The sequence below is a fragment of the Calliphora vicina genome, chromosome 1 (genome assembly GCF_958450345.1).
Source record: "Calliphora vicina chromosome 1, idCalVici1.1, whole genome shotgun sequence".
In the NCBI taxonomy this organism is placed as follows: Eukaryota; Metazoa; Arthropoda; class Insecta; order Diptera; family Calliphoridae; genus Calliphora; species Calliphora vicina.
This window is the reverse complement of record NC_088780.1, coordinates 98,579,416-98,597,534: the sequence shown is the minus strand read 5'-3', so window position 1 is coordinate 98,597,534 and position 18,119 is coordinate 98,579,416. Positions and strand designations below refer to the sequence as shown.

The following is an 18,119-nucleotide window of genomic DNA, read 5'->3' as shown; positions in this document are numbered from 1 at the left end:
AATCAGTTGTATTCGGTTCCCTGTGATGGTATAGTCAGATTTCAGAATCTGTATTTGGTATGGATTCGGCTGGTTGGCTGGGCTTCATATTGCACATTCAAAATCATTTTTCAAGGTCTTCAATTGGTATGGTAGCCAATTTCCCTGATGAATCCTGTTGATCTTAAACATTTTGAAATTTCTGCTTGAGTAGCTTCCAATGATTTTAAAAGCTTTTGTTGAGTTTTACAACAATCTTCATACTAGATTTGCCACCTTTTGAAATTTCCAAAACGGGACACCACTAAATGAAACAAATTCGTTTATAATTATTATTCTATTTTATTTATTAAAATGAACAATAACACATTCATTTTAATTGTGTAAAATCTGGAGAACTATCACTGTGAAAGTCTTCGAACTTTATACGAGACAATTTCTTATCTGTGTATGAAGTCTAACCAAAAATGGGACTGATCATAATAGGAGGTGTGGCACCTTTAATAGAGAGTAAATAGTTATTTTCGAATATCTGGAGAACTATAATTGTGGAAGTCTACATAGGTTGGGTAAAAATTGTATTGTGTTAGTGGGCGTGGCTCCTCTCATACAAAGCAAATAGTTGATTTCGAATATCTGGAGTACTATAATTGTAATGTATTTAAACTTTGTATGAATCAAATTCTTATCACTATACGGAGTTTGGCTGAAAATGACCGAGATTGGATTTTTTGAAAGTAAGTAGTTATTTTCAAATATCTGGAGTACTATAATTGTGAAATTATTCAAACTTTATATGAACCACAACATGAAGTTTGACCAAAAATGGAAAGAATCGGAACAGGGGGTAAGTCATCTAACACACAAAGGAAAATAAATATCTTCAGAATTATAATTGCGAGATTCCTTAAACTTTGTCCGAGTAGTTCTCTTATCATTTTACATAGTTTGTCTTTCCAGGCTGTGGGCGTGGCACCTCCCATACAAAGTAAATAGTTAATTTCGAATATCTGGAGTACTATAATTGTAATGTATCTAAACTTTATATGAATCAATTGCTTATCACTGTACGGAGTTTAGCTGAAAATGGTCTGGATCGGAACAGTGGGTGTGGAACTTTCCATACAAAGTATATAGTCAATTTTGAGTATCTGGATAACTAAAATTGCGAGATTCTTCAAACTTTGTCTGAAAATTTATTTTTTATAATTTAACCTAATTAGTTTCAACTCATTAAAAAAATAGTTTATAAAATATTTCACATTTTTTTATTTTACTACGTTGGGGTAACGAAGAGAGTATTAAATAAATAAGCCAGTATTTAATAAAGTTTAATTATTTCAGTTCTTAATTTAAAATTTATATTTTTAATCGCTTTTATCAGCTTTTTTATTATTATTTGAAGTAATAAATTCAACAAACTCAGTACATTTCAATGGACCAACAACTCAGCTTCAACTAAAGGTACAAGCATCCTGTTAAAAAACATTTACTTTGGAACTCCTAGAAGTTAATGCACTAAATATATTGTTAAATAGTGATATTCAGTTTTTAGAAAATCATATATTTCAGAAAATAAAGCATCCTTGTCGTTGCTTTTTTTTGGATTTTTTTAATATTTTTTGTGGTAATTAATGAAAAAGTTATATTGTTTTCGAAATAGAACACGGAAAACTGGACGGTTGGCAAGTCTACTTCATACCACCAATTCTCGGTTTTCAAACTTTTTTGGCTGGCCTGGGCGATATTTGTCTTCCGCGTCAAAATCACCACTTAGAAAGCGCACAAACCATCTCTTGCATATTGAAACTAATGCACCACATTCACCATAAGCATTGGTGAGCAATCGGAGTGCCGCTGCAGCACTTTTTACAAAATAAAGAAATAAAGTAAAGCTACAAAATTCGAAATTTTCGAAGCAAAAAAAAACTTTGTTATTTATTGTAAATCCCACATTTTTAAGTCATAAACCCAATCATTTCTTACTTTTTTGTTGAAAATATAGCTACTTAGAGTCAAAACGTCAAATAAAATGTAAAAACTCTAAACGTTATCCGATTTTACTCAAATTATAAAGATTTAATTTTAGACTTTGGAAATCTTCAGAAATCCAAAAAGTTCCAAATAAGCACCACCCTACTAAGTAGATGCCAACATAACTAATACTGTTACGTTTGTGATAATGACATGCTATATTTTACGCTTCGACAGACCACTAAGATTTCCACTTACTCCTCAGGAGTACAGTTGTCAAGAAATTTACTTTCAATCTTTTTCAATAGTTATTTTTTTTTCAAATGTATGAAACGTATTGATTCCCCCCATTGGTTTTTCATCACGCTGTTGTTATTTAAATTTTTATTGTTTAACAATGAAACAAATAAAAAATGAACGTTTTTGTTTGTATTGTTCATACAAATATTTTCCAATTTCCATTAATCTTTAAGTGATACGAGTATTTTGTGGTGTTTATTTTCTATTTAAAACACCCCATTCCTTTAATTTTGTCCTTCTGGTGTTTCAGCAATTGTTTGGGAATTGACTTTTTCTTGTTGCAGTCAGTCGTCAGTCGTCATGTTTATGGTTTTCAATCATAATCATTGAAATATTGTTTTCATTTGTATTTTATTGTTATTTCAGGCATTTGTTGTTTTACCTGCTGTTATCATTTGTTTACAGCACTTTTGCGCTCTTACTTTTCTTTAGAACTTTTCTTTCAAAATATAATTCACAAGATGGGACTATGTATGATTCTCGGATTCCTCTTATTATAATGCTTTAATATTGAAAATTGCATATCAATTCGAATATTCGCTAAAACTCTTTAAATTGTCCAAATTACATAAATTTAGGGTTTGGTGATTTTTACAGTTAATGAACAATATCGAGGGCTTTTATTCAAAATCCTCTATCTTTGATTTTCACGAAAATAACTTTTTGATGGTAAAATGTTCTCTATCTTTTCAAATAATTTTCAAATATTTTTTTGGAATAATTTCTTCTTGCAATTCATTTGTTCTTAATAATTTTTGCATCAATTTATCAAATAGCGAATGCGAATGAATTGAATTACCATGAAAATATTTTGACCTTTTGTTTTTGGAAAATATAATGTCCATGGTATAAAAATAAATGGTTATAGTTGGAGTTTGCTTAAAAAAGTGTCTACTTTTAAAGTGTTATCTATTATTTTACGATAATTTACAATTTTTTCTAGAACTTTTTGTTTAATATTGTATTATTAGCCTTTATCTTAAATAAATCATGTTAAAAACTGACAGATGGCATAAATGAAATCAAAATAATTTAATTTTATTAAAATGCAAAATCCTCTATCTTATCATTTTCATACATGAGATTCAGTAGTTGCTTTAAAGTAAAACAAGTAAAACGAGAAAAAAAAAACATTTTTTGACTCTCCTGAAAAGTTATTTTTTTTAAGATAGAGGATTTTGAATATAGGCCCTCGATATGTTTTAATTTGGAGCCGTAAAAGTTTCATTCAACCAAAGTTTAAACAAATCTTTGTTGTTCTTCCTTCTTAATCGATTATGGCCACTGTTATCTAATATGTTGCGGGCCAGTGGATTTCGGAGGATTTCAAGCTTTGTTTAGATGTTTCTTGATCAGTTTTAACAAGGGGCGCGTTTAGATCTTGTTTTGGTGTCTTTGGATTTTTAAACATTGGAGGCCGTGTCCTCAAATGCACAGTGGGACAGCATCAAAATGTTTTGGAAATAAATCTGGCGTTTCTGAACGTCTGGTCCGATCGGCATAAAATTTGACATGAGCGTAGCCAAGGGGTATTCGAGTTTATGTAATTAAGATGGGCAATAGGGTACCTTCGACATGTAAAATATTTAAACACATGCAATTTTTTTGTTTCCCTCCGATATCAAAGTTTTATTATATTTTTCGAAATCGCTCGGCTAGGTCTTGATAAAACATGCTAGCGTATGCTATATATCTCCTATAATTTCCGAGTTATAGGCATATCAAAATTAAAATTTTCAATATCTCAATTAGATTAAAAAATATGCCACTTTAAAACACCGTCGATAAAAAAAAATATTACAGTTTTTCATACTAAAATTGTTTTCTAAATTTTCTTAATGTGACTGAGTCAGAACCAATGACTTGTGTTGAATAAAATATTAAGAAAATTTATACAAATTTTTTAGTATGAAAAAGTGCAATATTTTTGATGGACGGTGTTTTAAAGTGGCATATTTTTGAATCTGATTGAGATATTGACTTGAATAAATTTGGATCAAATTGATCCGAATATTTCCAATCCTATTTTTTTAGAACTTGTGGCCCAAAAGTGAAATTTTCATTAAAAAATAGGTCACATTCCGAAGGGCGTAGGGGCGATATACTCGAAAAATTTGTTTTTTATACCAAAATGTTCTTCGTAAAGATACCTTACAGAAAAATATAAAATTTTATATGTCATATGTCCTTAAATGCCTATAACTCAGAAATTATAAGATATATATAGCTTTTTAAAGACCTAGCCGAGCGCTTTACAAAAATATAAAAATCTTTGAAATCGGACAGGAAACATGTCGAAGGTTTTTAATAGGTTATACTCGAATGCTCCTTGGCTACCCCCCTGTCAAATTTTATCCCGATCGGATGAGCCATTTAGAAATGACAGATTTAACACCATATCGGTTTTATGATCCAGTAGAAGTTTACAATCTAAACTAAGCTAGAGTTTTGCAAATAAGCCAATTAATTTCAATTGATTTCAATTTTATTTGAGTCAACTTTGCATATACATATATGACTTTTCCATGTAAGGTGACGATCGATATGTATTCTAAGGTATTTAACATCCGATTGCTGAATTATTGTTTGGTTCTTGATATGAATAGGGGGGCATGCAATGTAAATATTATATGTGTACATTTTTGCTCGTTGACTTTACATATTTTATATTTTCTATTGTTTTAACCAGTTTTCGAATTCAAATATGTGATCTTGTAAGGAACGAAACGCTTCTTGAGGGTTTTCATGTATGCTTAGAATAGCAGTATCAGATATCAAGTATAAAAAGGGTTCCAGGACTTAAAAAGTCTCCTTATTTAAGCTTAAATGTTCGACCAGTTAAATTACTATATAATAGCTTATGTGTGTTTGAGGGTAAATTTCAACTCAATTTCTTACAATATTTACAAGTCTATGTGTCGATAGTACTGTGTTTTCTTCTAAATCCCAATTGATGATTCGGAATACATTTATTTTCAATTAACAGCGATTACAACTTCTTCACGAGCATCTTTTCAAATTGCTTTGATATATTAGACAACAGGGTGATGGGTCTGTATGATTCTACTTTTGTTTGATCTTTTCCCGGCTTAGGTATAATGGTATTCAATATTCAAGGCGTAATATAGCATTAAAAATAAATAGAATTATTGTTAGTGCTATCGAAATTTGTAAATCGACTTTAGCCCCAGAAATTTTCAAAAGAAATCAACCAAAATTTTATTTTTACAAAAAAAACTATTAATTTATTAATTATCTTTTTCACTAGTCAAACTTATGCATTAAAAATCAAATTGCCCAATTTTGTCGTTTTGCATTGCATTGCCGACTACGGCATTACCAAATATGGAAGTAAACCACAAGATGAAGCTAATTACTGCAAGTTATCTATTTGGTAGCCATTAATGAGATAATAGTCTATAGCAATGGGAAATTTTATTACAAACGGACTATCCGTTTAGAAGTTACTGATAGATTTATTTCCTCTTTTTTTAATTCACAAAAATAAAGTAATTTTTTTGCTATTTGTATTAAACTAAACTAATACATTTTATTTTCAAACTCTTTAAAGTTTCATATTTTTTGTTTTAAGTATCTTTATAAATATCTTAAGCATTTTAATTAACTTTCACATGTAAGTCATGCCTTGTATTACGTCCCTCGTCGTTATTGCCACGAGAAGTCCTATAATCCAGCAACAACTGCAGCATTAACTGTTTCTTATCCAATTCGGTTTGAAGATTTTGTTCCTTATCCAATTCATCCTGTAATTTTGTTTTCATTTCCTGCACCCTATTATAGTCCTTACCATACTCACACATTACACCATAATTTTTGTGACATTGATGATCGTTCCACAGCATTTTATCTGACCAACCATTTAAAAGGCAAAGTTCGGTTTCGGAAGAATAACTTGGTTCTCCAGCAGCCCAATTGGTGAAAGTGAATTTGCGGCCGGTTGAAATCCAAACATAATGATGATCACTGCCTATAGCAACACCGCCTATCCACAAAGGATTTACTTTCGCAAATGTATTTTTCATTAAGTCTGTGATCTCGTCAGATTTCTCCTTCGTATCAATTGTGACCAAACTCATGTTCATGCTATTGCATTTGGCCAAAGCATTAAACCAAGTGTACTGTAATTTTTTGAACGTTTATTTGATTTCCTAACAGAGTTATGATTAGAAATATTTACCTTTAATTCATTATCCATATAATAGATATTATTACGGTTCGATGTATATAAATTGTCAATAGAATAAATTGACTGAATTTGTATAAAACTTATTAAAAGTATTGCAAATAACTGAAGAGACTTTTCCATTTTGTATTTACTAGTGTGATAAATTGTTAAATACTAGTTTCTAGTTTTATTAGCTAACCCTATTTATATTGAGAAATAGCTATGGAATTTCTTAATTTCACACAGCCACAGTTTCTATAATAAAATATACTTTGTTTTTAAATATTAAACTATTATTATTCTATAGATTTTATTAAATGTTTATGACTAAAGATTCAATTATATTGCCATTTCAATGGTTTTGAAATCATGATTATTATTCAAAACCACATTGATACCAGGTCCATTAGTTGCCTCTTTGATATGACGTCAGAAATTACTTATATTTGTATATATGAATAGGTATAGAGTATTATTAGGGGAGACTGTAACTATTGGTATCCACAATTTCAGCTGTATTGCTCCAACATCCACCTAAAAGTGTACCAATCTGCAAAGGATCGCTTTCAGAGTCTTGAGTTTCTGAGTTTGATTGCTACAAACTTAGTAGAAATATATTTTTATACCCTATACCACCATAGTTTTGTAACTCCCAAAAATATTAGTCTAGCACCCACCTTAAAGTATACCGATCGACTTAGAATCATTTTCTGAGTCGATTAAATGATGTCCGTCCGTCTGGCTGGCTGGCTGTCCAGTAAACTTTGTGCGCAGAGTACAGCTCGCAATTTTGAAGATATCTCGATAAATTTTTTCGACCTAAGGAGGGAGCCTATTGAAACTGGCAGAAATCGGTCCATTATTTCACCTAGCCCGAAATGTCCTCCCGAAATTGGACTTGATCGGTCATAAATATTTAATTTAGGTATCTACACAAATTTTGCTCCAAATAAGTTTTATATATACGAAATTCATGTCACCAAATTTTATTAGGATCGGTCCATAATTAGTCATATGTCCCATATAAGACCTGCTTCGGTCAAGCCCGACCATACTTTCTTACTAGTTCTTTCTAATATTGTTTCTGCCATTAATGTCAAGGCCATAGAATAAGTAATTAAATAATATAACTAAAGAATTATTGCTCTCTCAGAGGAGAATCGTATTTGCCAAGTGGTAAATCAGCTCTACGTAGCCTTGATCTGGTTTGAGTTATTGCAAGTAGCGTTGCGAGCGGATTCGTATGATGATGTAATTTTGACAAATAAGCTTCACATCAAAGTCTCTGTGGATGTTTTCATTTCTTATATATCATGGAGCTCTCGTCATGTTTCTAAGAATTTTGGATTCTTTCCCCATAATTGGATCCGGTATATCCAAATTGGTTTTAAGACCGTCTTATATAGGATGACTTTGCAGTTAAGGCTTAATTTCGACTGATGATGGATTAGCCAATATAAATTAGAAGCTTTTAGTTTCATATGGAGCCGCTTGGCTTCTATGTGCCTACTCCAAGTAAGACGTCTATCTAAATGAATACCAAGGATTGTAACGTGATCAGACTGTGGAATGTTGACACGGTTTAGTGTCACTGGTGGACAACAAACTCTCCTAAGTGAAAACGTTATGTGCTTACTTTTGATTTCATTTACTTGTATTCTCCAATTTTTTAGCCACATCTCCACGTGTCTGAGATAATTATCTAGGTTGCTAGATGCTACATTAAAGTTCACATTAGAACTAAGAATTGCAGTGTCATCTGCGAAGTTGGAAATGGTTAATAATAGGTACAGGGTTGGTCCTAGAACACTACCCAGAGGTACACCAGCATTGATCCGATAGGTAAGACTCTAGTATTTTGTGTGTACTGGAAGGTAAAATCTTGCCAAAAGCCAGAGCAACATCTAGATATATTGCCGAACAGTACTTTTTTAGTTCGAACAATTTTCTTATCTCGTCAACTAACTTGCTAAATTGTTCCGTGATGATTACGGAATCCAAATAGATGATCTGGGATAATGTTTTGACTATTTAAGAATGGATTATTTTCCCAAATAGTTTAGACAAATCTGGCAATTATTATAATTTGGGAGATTTTTCAATAATTCAGAAAAACTCCTAGAGACAAGATCGCATTGAATAATACTGTACAAGTTGGCGCAAAACTAATCCTCCTATCAGAAAATGCTATAAATTTTGCGATTGGTCCCTAATGTCAGTTCTGTTTTAACATTTGTGTAGTAAACACATGCGAAATACACGTTAATAAACAATGTTACGCTACACTGCTCCAGAACGCGGAATATTGCTGACTATTTATTTGACCAATAATCGGTCGGTTTTTTCATCAAAAATAATCATGAGTGATGAGGCCCATTTCCATCTTAGCGGGTACGTAAATAAGCAAAATTTACGCTTCTGGGGCACTGAAAATCCGCGTGTAACTCACGAAGAGCCATTACACCCGCTCAAAGTCACTGTATGGTGTGCTGTTTTCGCTGGAGGAGTCATCGGACCTTTTTTCTTCGAAGACGTCGGGGGCCAAACGGTTACTGTGAATGGTGAGCGCTACAGAGCAATGATCAACGAGTTATTTTTGCCGCAACTTGATGAATTGGGATTGGAAAACATGTGGTTCCAACAGGACGGTGCAACGGCACACACTGCACGTGCCACAACCGATATGCTGAAGGATGCATATCTCCCTAATCTCCCGTTTTGGGGATTTGCACTGGCCAGCTTGACCGCTCCAGACTTCTTTTTGTGGGGCTTTTTTTTCTTGCAGCTCTTAAAGACAATATCCGTCAAGAATGTGAGGACCTATCGCCGGAAGTTTTGGCCAAAGTGATGGAAAATGCCATAAAAAGGGCTCAAATGACAATCAACTGTAGCGGCGGCCATTTACATGATGTCATATTCTCGACTTGATGTGAAAAAAACTAAAAGACCAAATAAAAATAATCCACAATAAGAATCAAAGTTTTTAATTACAGCCAAAAAACATCGGAAGTTTACTTTTGCGCCACCTTGTATAATACTGTATACTATTGGAGACATTGTTACGAAATTTCACATGGTTTAAGCTGAGGTATCTTCGAGTTGATTTACGTTTGTCAGTTTTCTAGCGCTAATGGGGGCCAGTGCGTAGCACCTCAAAATTGGTCACCTCGGGCTCAAATTTTAAAAAAGAAATGCATTTATCCGAATGAGCTGAAATTTTAAATATAAATAGTCCTTGAGAAGCTTACAAGTGTAGGCTATCTCTATTAGTTGAAGAGATATTCAGGTTTATGGAATTCTTTTTTTTAATTTTGCTCGATCCTTTTAATGGTTTTTTAGATATGGCGGACCTACGGAGTGTCGAAATTTATTTTTAAAATATCACCTATATTGGCGATGAAGTTCTAAATAAAATAAAAAAACTTGCCAACAGTTATCTCTTCCCTATAAAAAGTTGTACGCATCCAAATCTGGAATTTCTAAAAAAGGCCGTATTTTTAAAGTTTTTTCCCAAAAAAAGCCCATACATTTTTTTTTTGTAGAAACAAATTTTGTTCGAAACTATATAACATTTTTATATGATCCGGAAAGATAGCTTAATGCAAAAGCGTGTAAAGAAAAACTTGGCTCACTTAAACGGACATACCACCCCCAGTCCTATCCATACTTGGCCAATTTAAAAAAAAAAATTCGGTTTGAGTAAAAAATTCAAAAAAAGCAAAGCACTGATCGACGAAAAGCTCTATATTTGTATAACCCCATATGTTTTTTAAATACGTACTAAGTATTTTTACTATCACATTTTAAATAACGCCACAGTAGGCACTATTCTAAAAAAAACTCAGTTTTTGGAACACATTTTCCCCGTTTTAGGAATTTCAGTATTTTAAAATTAAAAATTTCAAAAATTCTAATGCCATTGATTTAAGGATATTTGAGTCTATATTGGTTCCAAATTTTGTTATGTTATCTTTAATTGTTAAAATTTTACATTAATTCAAATTTTATATTTTTATTCGTGGAAAATAACCATATGAATTTTTTTTTAGTTTTTAAGGTAAATGAAGTCCAAAAATTTTATAAAATTATTTAGTTTTACTAAAATATCAATTTTCAAGTCATAATGTTTTCAGCGTAGGCGATACAGTGTACTAAATTGTATTCTTATCGCATTTACGAACTTGCTTTCGCATTGCTATAGAGAGTAACCCCCCCAGTAGGTTAAAAAACCAGATTTATTTTCAATTTTTTTTTTCAATTGATCCCACTGGTCATTGTTTAAACATTTTAAAAATTCCGAAAAAATATAAAAATATTTTTCACATTTATGATTTGACTTAGTTTTTGGAAAAAGCGGGAGATTAGTTCCCGTTTCAATTGTGAGTGGTCCATTTGATCCAACCGTGTGATTATTTTGAACACACCTACCTTGAATTCCAATGTTTAACAGTGCTATGTTAGCTTTTAAACAGAACTCTGTTAACTCAACTGGTTTGTGTCTAGGGTTATAAATTTCGAAATTTATCTTCACACACATTAAAAAAAAACATTACACTTATTTTATTCAGACTCTCGCATTTTATTTATGGATTATGTGGATTAATATTAAAAACTATATCACGAAATGTTCGACCAGGCAGCATTTCTCCCACCATTTGCTGTTGTTTCCTCGTTTCCTCTTGACATTGATGATAACGACTGTATTCGCACATAAAACCATATTGATTGGAGCACACATGATCATTCCATTCCATGGCATTGGTCCAGCCAGTTTGAGCACAATATTCATTATTGCCAGCAAAATCTGGTTGTCCATTAGCCCAGTTGGTGTAAGTGAATTTTTTACCCGTTGAGATCCACACAAATTGCCTGGGATTGACGCCATTAATAGTGCCACCGATCCACAGAGGTATTCTTTTGCCAAATATATCATTCAATAAGGACGTTATCTCTTGAGATTTAAGCTTAGTATCGATGGTCACCAGACTCATGTTCATGTTGGCACACTTTGCCAGACCATCATACCAGGTAAACTGTAACAATGTTTTAAAAGATCTCGAATTATTGATTTGTTTAAAAAACGATTGTAGTTAAATATTTGTACCTTTTGCTCACTTTCAATGTAATAAACATTATTTTGGTTCGATACGAATATATTTTCACTGCCTTTTATGACATAAAGTTTTGTGATAAATATTAAAAAAGTTGCAAGCAGCACTTGAGAAGATTTTGCCATTTTGTTTATTTCATTTTCTTTTAAAGACTGCGGAGGAATTTATTAAATGGAATTTATTTATATATAAAAATCTTGAAATGTAGAGAAATTTATTTCGGGTCGGTATTATAGGTTGAAGTTTTTCTTTTGTAACACACTTAGTTTCAGATGAAAAATGTTCTCTCTATTATATTCATTAATAAGAAATAAACTAAACATACATAATTTTTAATTGTAGCTTATTATTTTGCTGATAAATATTTAAACTTGCTGTAGATTGAAAGAGAGAATTTAGTTTTATGTGATTTACCGCAGCAAGGCATATGAACTCAATTCGAAATTCTTATGTGTTAAGGGAACCCCCTTTGAGTTCGGGACAAACCACAATTTAACAATAAAATACATCTGACGTTTATTTTATTAGTATACAATTTTAATCAAAACTTAATTTCATTCATATAATCACTCTTATCATTTAGTTTGTACCAATTCAAACGAATTGAAAATGTTGTGAATAAAAACTGATTTTTATACACGTACAATGGAAGTGGTCATTTATTTCTAGTAAATAATCAACAATAGTCTAATTTTATTTTAATATGTAATTGCAGAATTTGCAAAGGTTGTGAAAAGCAAATTCTATATAGCACATGGCCTAGGAAATATTTCGGAGCAGTATCAACCAAAAACACATACAAAATGTGCCTAAACTTTCTTGTTTCGTAAATTAATTATACCCTACACCACCATAGTGGGGAGGGTATTATGCGTTTGTGCAGATGTTTGTAACGCCCAAAAATATTAGTCTAACACCCACCTTAAAGTATACCGATCGACTTAGAATCACTTTCTGAGTCGATTAAGCGATATCCGTCCGTCCGTCTGGTCGGCTGGCTGGCTGGCTGTCCATGTAAACCTTGTGCGCAGAGTACAGGTCGCAATTTTGAAGATATTTCGATGAAATTTGATACATATTATTTTTTCGGCTCAAGGACCAAGCCTATTGAAACTGGCTGAAATCGGTGCATTATTTCACATAGCCCCCATACAAATGTCCTCCCGAAATTGGACTTTATCGGTCATAAATGTTTAATTTATATATGTATCTCCACAAATTCCGCTCCAAATAAGTTTTATATACACAAAATTCATGTCACCAAATTTTGTTACGATCGGTCCATAATTAGTCATAGCTCCCATATAGACCCGCTTCCGAAAATCTTCAACGTGCATAAATCGCTTAAAATGTTGGTAAACACACAAAATTCAACATAGTTAACTTTAATATAGACATAAATCGCACGACCTAATTTCATGGTGATCGGTCCATAATTGGTCATAGCCCCCATATAAGGCCCACTTCCGAAAATCACTCAAAAATATAAATTAATGAAATTTTAAAAGAAAATTTGTTTTAGCTCTTTTACTTAGTGTAGGGTATTATATGGTCGGGCTTGACCGACCATACTTTCTTACTTGTTTTTAAATTCAATATTTTCTAAAAAAACTGTGCAAAGCTGCAAACTATTTGTTTAGCTACTCTTAATGACGTTTTCCCTTAAAGTCTTTCTATCAACAACAAATTTATACAAATATTTAAAAGAAAATAGAACAAATACGTTCTAATTTCAAATTCTTGTATCTAAATAAATCACAGTTTGTTATCAGAACTTTGCATAAATTTTGATTTAACTCAAAATGTAGTAGCTTTACAAACGTACAAATTTTTCAAAGCGGCCATGGTTTGTGGAACTTCTGAGGAGTAAATAAAGGCTTTTTGTATAAGTATTTGATATTGTTGAAAACATTAAGACTTGTGGATTGATATTCTAGTAAAATTAAAAAATTTTATAAAATTTTGGTTACCTTAAAACTAAAAAAAAATCATATGGTGATTTTCCACGAATAAAAATACAAAATTTGAATTAATGTAAAATTTTAACAATTAAAGATAACATAACAAAATTTGGAATCAATATAGACTCAAATTTTCTTAAATCAATGGCATTACAATTTTTGAAATTTTTTATTTTCAAATAATGAAATTCCTAAAACGGTGAAAATGTGTTCCAAAAACTGAGTTTATTTAGAAAAGTGCCTACTGTGAATTTATTTACTGTATGATAGTTAAAATACTTAGTAGGTATTTAAGAAACATATGGGGATATACAAATATGAAGCTTTTTCGTGGATCGTTGCTTTGCCTTTTTAGAATTTTTTACTCAAACCGAAATTTTTCTTTTAAAACTGGCCAAGTTTGGATAGGACTGGGGGGTGGTATGTCCGCTTAAGTGAGCCAAATTTTTCTTTACACGCTTTTGCATTAAGTTGTCTTTCCGGATAATATAAAAATTGTACCGAAGAAATTTTTTTTCTACAAAAGAAAAAATATTTGGGCTTTTTGGGAAAAAACGTAAAAAATACGGCCCTTTTTACAAGTTCCAACTTTGGATGCGTATAACTTTTTATAGGGAGGAGATAACTGTTAGAAAGTTGTCTTTATTTTATTTAAAATTTTATAGCTAATATCTTAAAAATAAATTTCGACCCTCCGTAGGTCCGCCATTTTTAAAAACCATAAAAAGATCGAGCAAAATTAAAAAAAATAAATCAATAAACCTGAATATCTCTTCAACTAATAGAAATAACTTACACATGTAAGCGTAGTTTTTGTAGATCTTCTCAAAGACCATTTACATTCAAAATTTCAGCTCATTCGGGGCATAAATGGATTTGTGGCGATTTTTTTAAATAAATTTGAGACCCGAGGTGACCAACTTTGAGGGGCTACGCACTGGCCCCCATTGGCCCAAGGAAGCTGAACAAACGTAAATCAACTCGCAAACACCTCAGCTCAAATTCGTAACAATATCTCCAATAGTTCCCAAGATACCGAATTATTTCCAAAAAAAAAAGTTTTTAAACCACTGTGCGACAATTTCAAATTTCAATTTCAATTTAATTTTTAAAGTGCCCTGGAGACGATCAAATAAACACGTCAATCAGTGCATATTTTAAATATAGTCTGAAAGTTTTACTAAAATCGGAAAACGTTAACCCTTAAATCGTGAAGGTCAAATATCAAAATTTTCAATATTAGGAATTTCTCATGGCTAGATAGCAAAATGTTATATATTTTTGGGCGGATTTTGATGAAACTTAAGACTGATATAGCACATAGTATGTGCCAAATTTGATCGAAATATTTTCAAAAACTGCTGAGCTATCAATCTGAGGGTGTATCAGCAGTTTGCGTTTGGTCTAAGAAATTAAATAAAAATGAAACATGGACAGCCAGTAGGGTTGCCAAACGGCCTGGATTGTCCAGTTTTTTGCGTCTTGTCCAGTTTCCAGCTAAAACACAATTTGTCCAGTTAAAAAATAATTTCTTTCATTTTGAAAAATTATTAATTAATATTTTGTACAGAAAAAGTTTGTACAGATTAATATATCCTTGGTCAGCAGTAAAGAGGTAAAAATACCTCTTCAAAAAGTCACATGGGAATTTGTTATAATGATGATGCAGAATATATGGATGAAGGTTTGTCAGAGGCATATTTGTATTTTATATATAACGTAATGCATGAATTTGCCCTAGAAAGTGATTCCTTTACTATTATTGAACTGTACAGTGAGCAATCTTATGAATTGCCTTAAAATCGGTTAAAATATGGAAGCAAAGTTGTAACTATTTTAAAAAAGATCTCATCTCTCGAAACAAAACTTTACAATTAGAACCAAATTAATTTTTAAAAAATGATATTACGTACTTTGAGCAATGATATGATTTCGGAGACGAATCACTTTACAACAAAATTTAATTTTTAAATTTAAAACAATTCCTTTTATCGGGGGATAACTTATCAAAGCTTCCACAGTTTTAGAAATATCAAATATAATTGACGGTATGTTGCTTTTGCCACAAGATATTCCATACTTTTTTTAAATTTTTAACACTCCGATTTTTGATATTTTTTACATTACTCCGAAAATTGACCTTTAACCTTTTGGAAGTAAACTATTTTATATAAACAATTTTAAAGACAATATCTTTGCATTTAAAATGGAATGTAAAATTATGTTGGACTTTGAGTAGTTTCAATATTATGGGAAATTATGTGTATATAATTTTAGACAATTTTAAAAAATTTTTCAAATTTTAAATCGTGATATTTTTGAAACGGAAAGGGTTTCCGAATCCAAAAATAGCTGTTTTCTGTCCGTTTTGATATGGATTCTCCCACTTGTGATATTGAAACAAAATTTTAAAATTTGGATTACAATAAAACTAGAAATATATTCTATAAAAAAGTACACTTTTATTTTATATGCGTCTTACCATGTTAACCATGATAGCTTATTTCATTCTGTTATCCAAATTCATTAAATCTATTAAAATTACTTATTTACTACCAGGTCTTACCATGATGCCTGTTGATTCTATTCACAGCACAATGGAATCATTTACTCGAAACCGAACTGTATGGGCTCCTAGTGAGTGGCCTACAGTTATTCGAAGTGCAAGAACAAACCCTTACGGTTATGAGTGTATATCGTTAAACCACTCTGATTTCCTAAACTGAAAAATGTTTTCTGATCTGCTTCTTCCAAAGAAAATAAGATTACAATTAAATACAGCTATTTAGACAATAGCGAGGAAAATACTATTAACATTGATTTAAATACTTCTACGGTCCGTGGACCTCCTCCGCTATACAACACAGAATTAAAAATTTCGTCACATAAATTCAATGATATAAAAGCTCTTCGCAATAAAAATAGTATTCCTCAATGTTTTCATAACGAATATATTGGCCTAAAACATTCCCAAAATATTAAAGACGCCTTAAACGAAACAAGAAGATGTGCCTTAATTTCCTAAGTACCTAGTATATTATTGTTAAATCTTTACTATGATTTATAACAAATGTTTAATTTAATGCATACTTTAAGAAAATACATTTTTTCGAAACTTAAGAAAATATTTTTTCTTTGTAAAGCATTTATCGTATGCGCCACAATTTAGTCTCAGCTGCCTGTAATAGAGACGGTAAAAATAACGTAAGCTCCAAAACAAATTTGTTGCTCACAAAATTAACTTAAAAATGCACTTATCGCATGTATGATACCATTATTAGTCTACATTTTAATTTTCAAAGAAATCCTTCACACAACTTAAAAACAAAACGAAAAAAAATCTCTCCTATAAAATTTGAATTTTGGCGCTGACGTTATTTTCGCGGTTATGGCTCGATATGTAATATGATGTAGTAAATCGTAATCGCCTTCTTGGATGACATATGTATGTAGGACTGAATTTAACGTTTCTTTATTTTTTATTTATTTTTGTAAAAAATATTTACCTTAAATTTAACTTTTTTAAACTATAAGTGCATTTTTAAATTGTCCAGTTATTTTTTAAAAATCCAGGTAAATTTTTCTTATGGTCCAGTTATTTGACTTTTGTTATATGGCAACCCTAACAGCCAGACTGACTGATGGACGAAAATCGTTTAATCGACTCAGAAAGTGATTCTGACTAATATTATTAGGTGTTACAATCATCAGTTCAAGTTATTCGAGTTATCTCACGATCATGAAATTCATGGTATTTCAGCCGATTTGTGTGCAAGTGTCTAGGAAAATTGGATCCAGCGTATTCACTCGTACCAGGGCTTCCGCGTCGGACATTTAAACTACATATGTCGTATTCCATAAATAATGCTATCGATTGTACTTTCATTTTAATTGAAAAAAACAAAATGCGAAATGAAAAGCCCTTTAGTTTTTACTCAAATAATAAATTTTATTTCAATTAGTTTGAAATATAGTAACTAATGTGCTGTTTTTATAATACAAGCGAGTACTTTGAGTGAAAATTTTACATGTAAATATTTTGTTTTTGTTACAACAACCAAAAATACATGCAAAATTTCCACTCAAAGTACTCGCTTGTGTTATGAAAACAGCACATTATTTTATTCACACTCATATTGTACAATTCACTTAACATTTTGATTGATTAATGTTCAAAATTAAATCACGAAATTGCTTACTTTCGCTGTCAACTTTGGGTGCAGACAGCATTTCTTCCAACTTAAGTTTCAACTCATCTTGTTTCTTTATTTCCTCTTGCAATTTCGTGTGCATTTCTTCTTGACAATGATAATAAAGACTGTATTCGCACATAAAACCATTTTTTCTATAGCACCAATAATCAAACCATTTTATATCATCCCTCCAGCCAATTTGAGTGCAATATGTATCATCGCCTTGATAGTATGGTGTATTAGTAGCCCAGTTGGTATAAATGAATTGTTTACCCGTTGAAACCCAAAAAAATTTAGTTCCTCTACCAGCGCCACCAATCCATAGATGTATATGTCTGTCAAATACTTGTATTTCTGTCAATAAGTCTGTGATGTCTTGAGATTTAATTTCAGTATCAATGGTTACCAAACTCAT

At 31.4% G+C, this 18,119-nt stretch overlaps 3 protein-coding genes across 3 annotated transcripts; all 3 read right to left on the bottom strand.

The window, feature by feature from the left end:
• Positions 1-5,789: 5,789 nt before the first annotated feature.
• LOC135961380 (ladderlectin-like) lies at positions 5,790-6,588 on the bottom strand. The gene is made up of 2 exons (XM_065512912.1): positions 6,452-6,588; positions 5,790-6,392 (listed from the first exon to the last, which is right to left on the bottom strand). The coding sequence occupies exons 1-2, from the start codon at positions 6,578-6,580 to the stop codon at positions 5,871-5,873; spliced, it is 651 nt and encodes a 216-aa protein (XP_065368984.1). The 5' UTR covers positions 6,581-6,588; the 3' UTR covers positions 5,790-5,870.
• Positions 6,589-10,994: 4,406 nt separating this feature from the next.
• On the bottom strand, positions 10,995-11,689 carry LOC135960915 (lectin subunit alpha-like). The gene is made up of 2 exons (XM_065512361.1): positions 11,544-11,689; positions 10,995-11,472 (listed from the first exon to the last, which is right to left on the bottom strand). Exons 1-2 carry the CDS (start codon positions 11,673-11,675, stop codon positions 11,023-11,025), a joined length of 582 nt encoding a protein of 193 aa, XP_065368433.1. The 5' UTR covers positions 11,676-11,689; the 3' UTR covers positions 10,995-11,022.
• Positions 11,690-17,660: 5,971 nt separating this feature from the next.
• On the bottom strand, positions 17,661-18,119 carry LOC135951804 (lectin subunit alpha-like). Its single transcript, XM_065501530.1, has one exon. It carries the CDS (start codon positions 18,117-18,119, stop codon positions 17,661-17,663), a length of 459 nt encoding a protein of 152 aa, XP_065357602.1.

Excerpts from the sequence above, each read along its gene's own strand:
- LOC135960915 (XM_065512361.1), bottom strand. The coding sequence starts at position 11,675 with ATGGCAAAATCTTCTCAAGTGCTGCTTGCAACTTTTTTAATATTTATC. Across the intron at positions 11,473-11,543 it reads ACATTGAAAGTGAGCAAAAG|TTTACCTGGTATGATGGTCT; the intron begins GTACAAATATTT and ends ACATTGTTACAG.
- LOC135961380 (XM_065512912.1), bottom strand. The coding sequence starts at position 6,580 with ATGGAAAAGTCTCTTCAGTTATTTGCAATACTTTTAATAAGTTTTATA. Across the intron at positions 6,393-6,451 it reads ATATGGATAATGAATTAAAG|TACACTTGGTTTAATGCTTT; the intron begins GTAAATATTTCT and ends AAAAAATTACAG.
- LOC135951804 (XM_065501530.1), bottom strand. The coding sequence starts at position 18,119 with ATGAGTTTGGTAACCATTGATACTGAAATTAAATCTCAAGACATCACA.